The 12,412-nt window shown below is 31.8% G+C and overlaps 2 protein-coding genes across 2 annotated transcripts; one reads left to right on the top strand and one right to left on the bottom strand.

Moving 5' to 3' along the window:
* Positions 1–1,073: 1,073 nt before the first annotated feature.
* LOC119667174 (trypsin alpha-3-like) lies at positions 1,074–3,143 on the top strand. Its single transcript, XM_038076462.1, has 4 exons — positions 1,074–1,086; positions 2,152–2,344; positions 2,413–2,698; positions 2,766–3,143. Exons 1-4 carry the CDS (start codon positions 1,074–1,076, stop codon positions 3,120–3,122), a joined length of 849 nt encoding a protein of 282 aa, XP_037932390.1. The 3' UTR covers positions 3,123–3,143.
* A 62-nt stretch (positions 3,144–3,205) lies between these two features.
* On the bottom strand, positions 3,206–5,634 carry LOC119671641 (ras-related protein Rab-27A-like). Its single transcript, XM_038082375.1, has 2 exons — positions 5,279–5,634; positions 3,206–3,869 (listed from the first exon to the last, which is right to left on the bottom strand). Exons 1-2 carry the CDS (start codon positions 5,438–5,440, stop codon positions 3,330–3,332), a joined length of 702 nt encoding a protein of 233 aa, XP_037938303.1. The 5' UTR covers positions 5,441–5,634; the 3' UTR covers positions 3,206–3,329.
* Between the last annotated feature and the right edge of the window lie 6,778 nt (positions 5,635–12,412).

The raw sequence follows: 12,412 nt of genomic DNA, 5'->3' as shown, positions 1-12,412 counted from the left end.
TTTTAATGCAGACTTTAGGGATTTCGGATAGATATTTAAGGAAGTTCAAACCTATAAATGATCAGAGTAGATGAGCAACATTTAATTCTTTCTTTCTTTTTAGTTCACAATTTTTACAGTTGTTGTTGAAAGGAATTTCTATGTGGTCGATATACCCAACTATTAGAGAATATACTATTTTCTAATAAAGTAACTTTTTGGGGGCATTGAGAAGCTATTAAAACAAATGAGTTACTTAGCAGTTATGTATACAATATCTTATGTGTGATTTAGCATATCCGCTCTTTGTGCCACTACTAACTGTTATAAAATAGATGATAATGAGTATAGAAATCTTAAAGTCTGATCATAAAACAGCTCATCTATTTATAGATTACTTGCCATATATGTACATTTCATTTGTTAAAAACCCATTATAAGAAGAAATCTTTAAACTCTAAATTTTGCGGAAATATATAGTTTTTAAATGATTTTCTTAAGATCTTTGCGATATATACGTTGATGAATATGACGTATATATGAAATATATTTGTAAAATAACTATAAATATTAATTTAAAGGAACTGTGTCACCAAATAGGTATTCCCATATAAATAGATATAGTATTGCTTACTTCCAGATTATTTTAATTCAATCTCACTTATTAAGACAGCCAAATATTGAACACTTTTCCTTAATTATATACCAATTTATCTTACACATATCAATTTGTTAATTTTTTGTTTTATAGAAGCTTACGTAAAATTAGGAAATTCCATGATATGTCATGTCATATCGTTGTCAAATTGAGTTCAATAAATTAAATTAAAATCCATTCTTGATTGATAGAACCAATAAATACTTTAAAATTGTAAGTATTCTTTTAAAAAGAGATAAAGGAATTAAAAATTTATCTATTTCATTATCTCAATGATTTTATTTATATATTATATTATTATAAAACAAAGACTACTGCAGTCCAACAAGGGTAAATAAATTCAGTAACGATATTATAACTTTGTAAAAGACTATGGTTACTAATTCTCGAGGGTAAGAAGTGGTTACTGAAATAGTTAATAAATTTGCTGCCAAAGATGTGGATAGACAGTAAAAATGACACTAATTATACAGATAATTATTTGTCTTATATATAAGAATAAACGATTTTGGAGATATAGTAACAAATATTAAGTTCAATCGATTGAACTGTGCGGGCACATTGTATTGTAGAGCATAGGTAGGTAGATCTAGCCCGTAGTAAATGATGGTATAAGTTGAGACCTTCAACGTGTAGCAATGTCTAATTATTTAGATTGAAGCTTAGTATCTTAAAAAAATATTGTAAAAACATTTCAGTTGAATTTTTGTTTCACATACAGTTTTTAATTTATAAATTATTAAAATAGATTAATAATTTCATTAAAATTATAATTATGACTCAATATTCGTATCAGTTATAATCGATCTTGATAAGACAAGAGAGGCTGATTGTACATAAAATTCCTAAAAAGCATTTATGATATGCTTGAGTCATCTTTTAATAGTTGATCAATATAAAATTTTATTCTTTTAATTATTATTTAGAAAAAGTCAGGTTGTAGATAAGTTTGGCTGCCGACATGTAAGTAGATGGTCGCACTATTATTACAAGAGTAGTATACAGGTGCCTCTACTGCTTCAATATTAATAAATATTGCTCTCAATATATTATTAAATATTGACAACATTGAAATTTTTCATATCGGAATGAAAAATTTCCAATTTCTTCATATACATATTATTTATTGTATATAGTTGTGTTGTTGTTATTGTTGTTGTTGTATTAAAATTATCAGCTTTTTGTTTTGCTTCCAAATATTATCTGAGCTAATATCTACAAAGGTAAAAAAATTGAAATATTTTCAATCATTTTATAAATATCTTTGTTATGGAAGTGAGTCAGATATTTATTCCGCACCCGTACGTGTTTCTGATGTTAAATAGCAAATCAGTATTGATGAGTTCTTGAGATACTACGATGGTAGTACAAACAATTTTGCAATTCAGAAATAATAGATAGATTAGGAAAGTCATTAATATATATTCGGAGTTCATAAAAGTAACTTCGCAACGATATTACTTTATAGTTTAATTTTATACTGAATTATAAATAATCTTAATCAATCTTTCCAGGTCTCGCCGATGAAGAGAATGTCAGTCTAACTCCTCGTATTATAAATGGGAAACCTGCCACATATGCCGAAACTAAATTTCAAGTTTCGATTAGATTAAAAAGTTATGACTATCCATTTGGTAGTGGACACATATGTGGAGGATCGCTTATAGGACCAAATAAAGTACTGACTGCGGCGCACTGTCTCTATAAGTAAGTACTGCGCTCATACAACAAATGATCAAAATTTTTCAATTAACAAATTCTATATTCATATTAAGTTCCGAGAAAAAGAAATACCGCAAGGCTAATGAATTTGTAGTGGTCATGGGCACACTAAACCGTTTTCAAAAAGTGAATGGTACCATTGTCTCGGCTGTGAGTTCGATCTCATATATGAATACATTTAACATAGATACAATGCGAGATGATATCGGTGTTATGTTTCTAGTCACTGGTTTACCTGCAAATAAAACTCACCTGACAGTTGAACCAATTGCATTGAGCAACATAAGTGTAGCAGCAAACTGGAACTGTCAAGTTTCTGGATGGGGTAAAACTGAAAATGTGGGTATAAAAGGTTTTTATTAATGACAATACGTTATTATATTATATTGTTTATATTTTATTTTAGGATGTGCTACCCAGATCTCTACTCTTGACCAATGTCAGCACTTTTAGTAGAGAAACTTGTGTGTCAAGTTACGGTAACAACATAATCTCTGGTATGTTCTGTGCTGGTATAATGGCTGGTGGTACAGATTCTTGTCAAGGTGATTCGGGCGGACCATTGGTTTACAAAAATACTTTGATAGGTGTGGTCTCATGGGGAAATGGTTGTGCGTTAAGAAACTTTCCTGGTGTTTATGCAGATGTCAATTACTACAGAAAATGGATAAACGAAAGAAATTCTAGTGCTGCGATACGAAGTAGCTTACTCCTTCTCCTTTTATCTTTAGTAGCGAATCTAAAATACTTTAGATTTATTTAGTCAATTTAAAACTTTAATTAAATTTTTATTAATTTTTAAAAACAATTTCTTTAGTTTAACACAATTTTTTTTACACCTAACAACATTAAAAAACAACAATATTAGCTAATTTACATAAATACTTTAAAATTATTGTACCAAACAGCAACTGTAGAGTAGTTCCTATAGTGAGCAGTTTCAGTTTCAAAATCCTTAACATCATGTCCTTCAGCAGTTGCAGTTTTTTCTACATTGCTCTTCACTCTGTTCCATATTTCCATTGTGATAGCCTAACTTAAGTGTGTCATTGTGAAACCCAAAACTGGGCAAACAGCGAGAGTGTGTCATCAGACGTGAAAGTTCTGCATTCAATGTTGAATTCTCCATGCGTTCCATTACCCGACCCACCAGCAATTCTATTGCTTGACGAATATTCAAGCCGGTGCAAGCGCTCGTCTCAATATAGGGTAGGTTATATCTGTCAGCCAAAGCGCAGACTTGCTGATGGCTGACAACTCGCGCTGATTCCAGATCGCATTTATTGCCACAAAGCACTACATCAGGATCTTCGGAGTAAGCATGCATACGCAATTGCTCAAGCCAATTTGCTATTTCCAGAAATGATTTTTCATTTGTCACATCGAAAATTAACAGGAATCCCATGGCATCACGATAAAAGGCTGTTGTTAAGGAACGAAAACGTTCCTGACCTGCAGTGTCCCAGAGCTGTAGATGAATACGGTGATTACGACCACGTGATGTATAAATCTTTAAAGGTAAAGAGTTTACATTATAATAAACCTTTAGAGGAACATTTTAAAAAGAAACTTTAACTGATTATATTGACACGAATTAGATTATATGCTTAAGTATTTCTTAGTAGGGACACTACCAACGTTAGTCATAGTATAAAATTGCTTTACTAAATAAAATAAACTCAAAAATTATAAGTTCCCCTTTGATATCCGTTACAAATAACCCAAAATGTAAAAATGATTACTCTATGATTCTAGTGTAGTGAAGTAGACCATACTAATATTGATATATTTTCTTCATAAATTTGATAAGATGAATCGATTTAGCCAAATTAATGTCTCTAACTCGTTACTTGATTTATCGAAGATCAGATCACTAAGGCCTTAAGTGATGACACGAAAGGTTTTAAGGTGGATATGCATGTTTTTGAAGCAGATATATCAAATGCGGATATGAATTTATCGGCAATAGATCTTGAATATTTATTGTACTAACAAAATTCGAATGAGACGAATGAATAAAACAAAGATAGATATAAGATTACCGTGTTTATTGACAAACAAACGGCAATAATAAGTAATCTAGTAAGAGAATATAAAGGAGAAATTGATTATCAAGCGGACATTACTCTTATATGGGGTTCCTGGTCACAGAAACATTGAAGCAAATGATAACACAAACAGTTACGTAGCTTTGACATTTCTGCAGATGTATCCCTGGAGGTACCGGTATAAGTTTCTTTAGAAAGAGTTAAAAGTGACACATTTATCTGGTTTTGACAGTTAGCTAATAATATATGGAAGTTAGGACCCGGTCAAGGGAACCTATTAATAGGAACTGTAGTCATATTGCCAGATATAGGTTCATAAGAAGAGAAACTGGTGCTTGCGTAAAACACTTTTTGTAGTAGATGAGGAACGAAGAGCAGACGAAGACGAAGAGTAATAATTAAATATTTTCTCTGTGACTTTTCAGCTTTGGTTAAAATATCGAACAGCTTTGTATGAAAATTTTCTTCTTGACAGTCTGTCAGACTGCTCATCAATAAGAACAAGAGATTTGTTAAACTACATAAATGCAATTGAATGGAACTAGTTTATATGCAGAGCTTTCTTGAGAGAAATGTGGTACTAAAACGGTAAACAATTGTTAATTATGTGAGCCTTAAGGGTATCTGCTGATCAGTCACTGCAATTGATAAACTAAATTCTGTAAATGTCATCAAATTATAGTCAATTCTCTGCTGGGATTTTAGCAATAAATTAAACTATTTATCAAAATATTTCTTTAAACTGAATATAAAAGAAATCACTCTTTTCAACCATTCTTAACTAAATCTGTACATAATCTGTTTAAGTATTTTATTATTAAATGCTTTAAGTAATGAAATGTCTTTATTGGTGTGATATAATTATGCTTACCAAACGCTTTTCTCGGAAATCGATACCCACTGTTGAGATAAATTGTGAATGAAATTGCCCATCTGTGTATTGATATAAGAAGCTTGTCTTTCCCACTCCAGAATCTCCGAGTGCCAGGAATTTCAATAAAAAGTCATAATCGATATTAGCTCCCATCGCCATGTTAACATTCAGCACGAATTTACAAAACAAAATTAAAAATAAAAAATACTAAAAAAAATGTTTAAATAAGAAATAAATTTATTTATATTTTGCTGCGGATTTGCGGCTGTAAAAGGACGTTGACACAGGCACAGGCTCGGGCTCAGGCACAGATACAGGATAAAATGTATTGAGTCGACCGAAGTCAGCCAACGTATGCTGTGTAAAATAATAAAAAAGAAGTTTTTTTTTGTTTAAAAAGGGTCAGTAAAGATATTGTTTATACTAAATATATGCATTTACTATTTACTATTTACTGATACGCAAACATAAATGCTCATAAAATAAAATCTATGAATATTTACGTCGGGTACGTAGATATGATATGTATAAGAATCGATAAATAAAAGCCTATGAATATATATAACAGATATATATATATTTGTAAAGAATCGCTATTTGAATAGCAATACATATATAATGAGAATATGGTATGTCAGAGTATAAAAATTTGCATATCCTTTTCATTATTAATTAATAAGTGATTATTACTTATTTGGAATTAATCGAACCATCCCAATCGAGCCAACTGGAACAAAGTCAACTGCACAAAAGCTAAAACAAATTTAATTTTACTGATTTCTAAGCTAGAATTTATTATCATCTTTTGCCTTTCCTTAGGCGTACCCCTACAGACTTATATATACTCCTACTTCTTCCTTTTGCAATTTTGCCAAAACAATAAACACCAACGCAGCTGAATCCTCATTATAGAGCATTCCTTTAGCGCTCCGGCGTTTATTTGCCTTTCTAATTAAAATCATAGAAATGCTTGAAATGATGAATATTAAAATTTCCCAATGCGGCTGCCGCTGCCGCTGCCACAGAGTTTTTGTGAAAACCCAAAATATTTGGTGAAGTACACGTGCTGCTACTTGAATGTGCCTACTTCGTACTTGGGATGCCGGAAATACTCGTATATTAATGTCAACGCTTCCGTTTCAATTTCCTAATATTGACTTCTGTCAACATTAACGCTTCTCCAAAGCAGCTAAGTCGGTTATTTTTATCAAAATTTTGTTAGAACTAAAGTTCTAAGATTTTTTTATCTTTCGATTTTTATTTTTCGATAGCAACGCCCTGTTCTGACAGTTGATTTCCATTAAAGCCATTTTATGTCTAGCAAACAAATGATAAGGCAGCATGTGGCACAGCAGGACTCGTCCTTTATTGTGCCATATTAGGTTGGTCCTGAGTGTCGAATGGCAACATGACAGCACGTCTGTCAGCAATTTTATTTATTTCTTTTCAATTTCGCAAAGAAGTTACTGACTTTTTCATGAGTAAAACCACAACTGTGCGCTTGAAAGTTGTGAAATTAGTCGAGCAGAATGATTTAATTAACAGCATAAGTTTGAAATTAAAAAAAAATCCAATAACATGTATTTAGACTTAATATATAGTACAAAAAACATTACTTAACTGTGTAAGAACGCTTGATATATGGCTGTATATGTAGCGCATATCCTGCCGTTTAGCTCACATACAATGTTATCTTTTGTCAAATTTAAATTGCCCTAAGAGGTATCTATTCTCTGATATAGTTATCGCTTAAAGGCTTCTCATTCCTTAATGTGAAATATACAACCTGTCACAACATTAATTGTTTAAAAAATATGTAGAGCTGTCTATCCTGTGTAGGTTGAAGCCTATCTCTGATATAGTTATCGCTTATAAGCATTAAAATCCTTAATGTGAAATATGTGAGCTGTAAATTGTAAATTATGTAAATTGTTTAAAAAATATGAATTAATTGTTGAAAAAAATATTTTTGAGATTTTCGCACTCAATATTTTGTCAGCGGTGAACGCAAAGTGTACCTATGCAAAATTACTACTGCGTAGTCTATTAGGGGTTTCCACGGTAGAAATTAAACAGTAGTAGATATTTTATTAATTAATAAATATTGTATATTATTTTATAATATACAATTAATAAATTAATTGTATATTATAAAATGTACAACTAGGTCTTTGATTGAAAAATGGTTTTCAGCCGAGAGAAGTCGCTACTGGCGCGACAGTCGAGGTAACCGTCAGGTCAAAGAGCTGGTTCACCCCTACAGTTATGGTAAGATATCCTTCTACAGCAAAACAGAGTTGCGGTTACTGGTGGAATATTTAACGGGTCACCATGGACTGCATTAACAAAATATAATAGATTGACAAGACTTCAAGTCACATTTTTTGTGACTGCCCAGCCTTGAACTGGGCCAGGATGAGGTCACTGGGACAAGAACTACTCTCTTTTTTTGACATTCGGAAGACGGAATGTCTTCTGTTCGGTTGCAGCATAAATGATGAATCATGGTCGCAGTGCTCCGTTTCGTTGGGAACTAGTACCCCTTTTATTCCTATGCCAAATATACAAATATTAACATAACATATTAAACATTTGTGTTACTTAATTTATTAATGTTTATTTTACATAATTTATTAATGTTAAACACAAATGGTAAAGACAAATCTTAAACCTAAACGTCAAATATTATTAAAACATTATTATTATTATTACAGAAAAATCTAAGAAACATCTATTTTTCAAGTCCAAAAATGCACAATTTTCGGAAAAATATACAAGTATGTTAAAATAGAAATATTTTTAGAAGTAGCAAAATGAATTTTTCTCAAAATTAAATCGGAATAAAATGCTAACAGCGTTGCAAATGACAAAATGTGTGCTTTAAAAGATATTTTTTGAGTCTCGAATACGTGAAAGTTATGACATCGAAATCCTTTCACTTGAAACTACACGAAACTTCAATGCAAATACTTTGTAGTTAAGTTGGAAATTCTTCAAATTTAATTCACATTCCAAAAGATTTGCATGGAAAACTCTACTCGTATGTAGCAGACATACAAGTAGGAGTTTAAAGGCACATAAAAGGATTGTCATGTTTCGTATGGAATCCTGCTAGCAAAACAGTAAATCACACAAATCCAAATACAGCCAATACAGGAAGTGCAGGAAGTACAGGAAATACACATTGTGAACGCAGTAGCGCACGGCATAAGCATAAGAGGATTATGGGCTTAGCAGTGACATGACAACGTTCCGAAAACTTTTATTAGCTGCTCTCAATTTTCTGTATATTTTCAGTCCTTATTTTGTTGTTGTTGTTGCTGTTGTAGTGATTTTCTATTAGCAACCACAATGTCGTCAATAATTCTTAGGAAATATTGTGGTATCTGTTGCGGTAAGCATGGAATAGCATTAGCCAATTTACAGTGTTTTTATGGTAACGAAGGTGGTAAGTAAAATGAACGCAAAATGCATGACTTGATACCCGATGGAGTTAGAGTGATTAATCAGTGAATTTTTTATTGAAAAAATGAAAACATATCCTTTCTAGGTCAGCAGGTGCGTAAAAGGTAGCTTTGTCAAAAAGATAGTCTTAGCAAAATTTTTGCAAAGGTACCAAAGACTAAGTAGCTTATTTTTTTGATACAAAAAAAGATTATAAGTATATTTTTTAAATCACATAAAATATAGTATGTTTAAGAGTTATTAAGGACGTTATTGAAGTGATCAATTGGGCAGTTTCTGTAAAGACTATGTATTTTAATATATATAGATTTGCATGCTAAAATCACTTTTCCAAGTTTAAGCTTCTAAAATAAGAAATCTTTTAGAGCAGTCCTTTCGAGGTCCTCTCCTTAGATTCCATAGAAGTTATTTCAAATTCGAGTCAATTAGATAGTATACCATGTGCTATAAATAATATAAATGATACATACTTTACTAATAACAAAAAACGTTCATTCACTAATAATAAATGGTGGCAGAAATTTGCTAGCTTGATCTTCTCTCTACTATCCACTATTACGAGGTTTTGTGGATTCAATACTGCTTTTTTAGCTAATTGAGGAGGGAGGACTCGTTTCTTCCTCCACCACAACTAACTACTAACTAACTCAAGAATTATTAGATCCATTATACAATCTGAAACGTAATGAAAAATAAACAATTTGAATGTACACATTACATCTTAACACATTCTCTACAAGAGTGCCTCACGGGTACTAAATTGTACCAGCTTTTCTATATTAAATATGCTCTTTACGAATCACTCATACGCTACGTTGAACCACTGAGCCAACGAGCCAACGAGCAAAGGCAAAATCACAATTCGCTTTAAGCATACATATTCCATACTCTCCAAACCTGTACTTTGCACAATTTATTTATGTTTTTATTAAATCTTTAATATTAAATTAAAACAGAAAATATTATATTAGAGTGGGAGCCACACAACCACAACAATAAAAAGGCAATTATTTCGCACGCGCTGTCAGCAACACAAACACAATGGGATGACATAAAATGGTACATTCCTTGGAAACAGATAAAAAAGTAGGTTGGGAGTAAGTTTCACAATAAACAATAAACAATAAGCAAATAATAAATAAACTGTACAAATAAGTCCAAGACGATGCAACAAGTAAATGTTTCCTTAAGTGCTGGCTGCCACTAAAGGTCGAAGAAGTGGCGAAGTGGCAGCAACAAGGATTCTTGAGCTTACGGGCAACTTCGGTTCAAGTTTAAGATTCTGTGTTGATATTAACAGAAAGAATTAAGTGGAAAAGCGTTGTGTGCCTTGAGTTCCAACTGCAGCATGAACATTCTCCAAATGCCTCTACCTGCCGGTATCACAGGCATTTTAAAAATGATGCTTTTGACAGCGACTAATAGGATAGCCGTCCGCCAGAAACAGATAAACAAAGAAATTTACCTTTTTAAATGAAAAAATAGAGAGATAGCATTGTTGATTTAATAAAACAAAAGATTTTTATTTATAAGTATGTACAGTGTCTACTGTTGGTCACTTCAAAGCGCTTTACCATTTCTATGGCGAACCCAGCAAAGGCATGTGGGAGGAATGTGGGATAATTGTGAGCATTTCAGAACTTTTGTCATGCGATTTGTGTTTCATGTTGATTTTATTGTTGTGATAATTTCCGCACAAGGATTGAATGATATGATAAGTTTGATTTGGTTAAGCAAATGAAATTGGTAGAGTTATACGTCATATCATACGAAAATCCTATTTAAAAGGAAAAGGATTTTCTATTCCGATTTATTTTCTTACTCATATTTGTGTTCGTTGATTGCTGCAGGGGATGTACTATATATTGAATGAATTCTTTGAATACAGAAAAAAAAAATCACAAACAAATTAAAGTCCTTGGTAACGGACGAATTTATTAGATTTAATTAAATTTATATCATTTTTCAGCGCCTATTGCAACGCTACCACGTTGAGCTTATCATTTATGAAATTTGATAATTCAAGGAAATTTCTGTGAAATCTTTGCAATTTCACAAATAAGTCATTTTCTCTTAGGACAATATTCAGCTTTCAAAAATTCCAGCAGAAATAAGCCTTGGCTTATAACTTAGCAACTGGAAATCCTACAGGAAATCAAATTACAAACGCAGTCAACAAAATAAAATTTTCAAATAGAGCCAAAGGCAATGTTTGGAACGAATTTAAATTGAGTGTAAAATTTAGTGGCAAAAACACAAAAGTTCTGCCTAAATACATATGTTTAAATAAACTCCGAAACAAAGAAACGAAGATAAAGAAATTAAATACAAAATAATACATTAAAGATAAGCAGACCTCACATAAATTTCAGAGAGACAAAACTTAATTAAGGCTTGCTGGTATCTTTTTGTGCCTCACATTGAGCACTTTTTTGTACTTCCCCATTAATTAAATGCTTAGCGCCTATTGAATTAAGTTGACTCGACTCTATGTGTCGGGTCTTTCGGTTTGTTCCGGTGCCCACATAGCTATACGTACACGTTTGTTTCTAAATTAACAAATTTACATGTAATTTTATATTTACGTAAACGTGCACCGAAGCGTAAATTTGCCCTTAATACTTCTTTCTTCCCTGACCTCAGACGCACTCCAATGGCAACGCATTTTATCTAATATTATTTTTATAAAAATAAACTTGCAATATTGGTTGAAGAAATGTTGACAATTTTCTTTTTTTATATAATATATATCTATATATGTATATATATACGTAACTATGTTATATAAAAGATGAGTAGATTGGTGCTTTGTGAGTTGCAAGCCACTTAAATGGTTACAGAAAGGTAACGAAATGTGTGCATTAAGCACCCAGCAGTGAATAATTTTCTATATATATCTACTATCCATAGAGCGATGCTGTCTTGTGTTAACAGAAAGGAGAGGATTTTATTTTATTACAGTATCCCTCAAAGAGCGTTGTGTCTTCCGCCTTACATTGTGCCCGAAGTAATATTCAATAATGAAAAGAGGTCTTCTGTGGTAAATATGTGGATTTTATTTAATTTTTAAAAATAATATTTATCTTCTGCTCAAAAAGTACTCGGATTTTGTAAATAAAACACACAAATTTAAATTTTATTCCAAATTTATTTTATCTCCTTCAAAATATGCTCCTTCTGAAGCGATATACATATGCCAACGCCCGTAGGCCCATGAAGGTATGGCTTTTAGTTCCTTAAGCGAATTCTCTTTTACCGATTCAATTGACTCAAAATGCTTACCACGAAGGGGCAATTTGAGTTTCAGGAACAGGAAAAAGTTGCAGGAATCCAGATCTGGCGAATATGGTGCCTGAGCGATGACAGTGGTGCCGTGTTTGGTAAAAAAATTGCGTACAAACAAGAATTTTCTATAGTTAAAATCGCTAAATGCACTTGAGGTAGTCTGACATAGCTGCTGTGAACAAACTAATTGACAGATGGCGCTCAAATTTGTACCATATGTCAAGAAAGGGTGTATTAACATAACAAATAAAAATTTTTGAAAAAGGTCTATTACTTAAGGAGTAGTTAACAAACAACAAAATACGAATACTTTTGGAGCAGAAGGTATATATTTTTTAATATTAAATTTGACTTCTTGAAACTTTTGTGTATTGCTATTAA

The sequence above is a fragment of the Teleopsis dalmanni genome, chromosome 1 (genome assembly GCF_002237135.1).
Source record: "Teleopsis dalmanni isolate 2A chromosome 1, ASM223713v2, whole genome shotgun sequence".
NCBI classification, from domain to species: Eukaryota; Metazoa; Arthropoda; class Insecta; order Diptera; family Diopsidae; genus Teleopsis; species Teleopsis dalmanni.
This window is presented reverse-complemented; position numbering and strand designations above follow the sequence as displayed.

Bases quoted from the DNA above. Each gene is read 5' to 3' on its own strand.
- LOC119667174 (XM_038076462.1), top strand. The intron at 2,345-2,412 runs GTAAGTACTGCG...ATTCATATTAAG, and splicing joins GCGGCGCACTGTCTCTATAA to TTCCGAGAAAAAGAAATACC. The intron at 2,699-2,765 runs GTGGGTATAAAA...ATTTTATTTTAG, and splicing joins GATGGGGTAAAACTGAAAAT to GATGTGCTACCCAGATCTCT.
- LOC119671641 (XM_038082375.1), bottom strand. From the start codon at position 5,440: ATGGCGATGGGAGCTAATATCGATTATGACTTTTTATTGAAATTCCTG. The intron at 3,870-5,278 runs GTAAGCATAATT...TTACCTTTAAAG, and splicing joins ATTTCCGAGAAAAGCGTTTG to ATTTATACATCACGTGGTCG.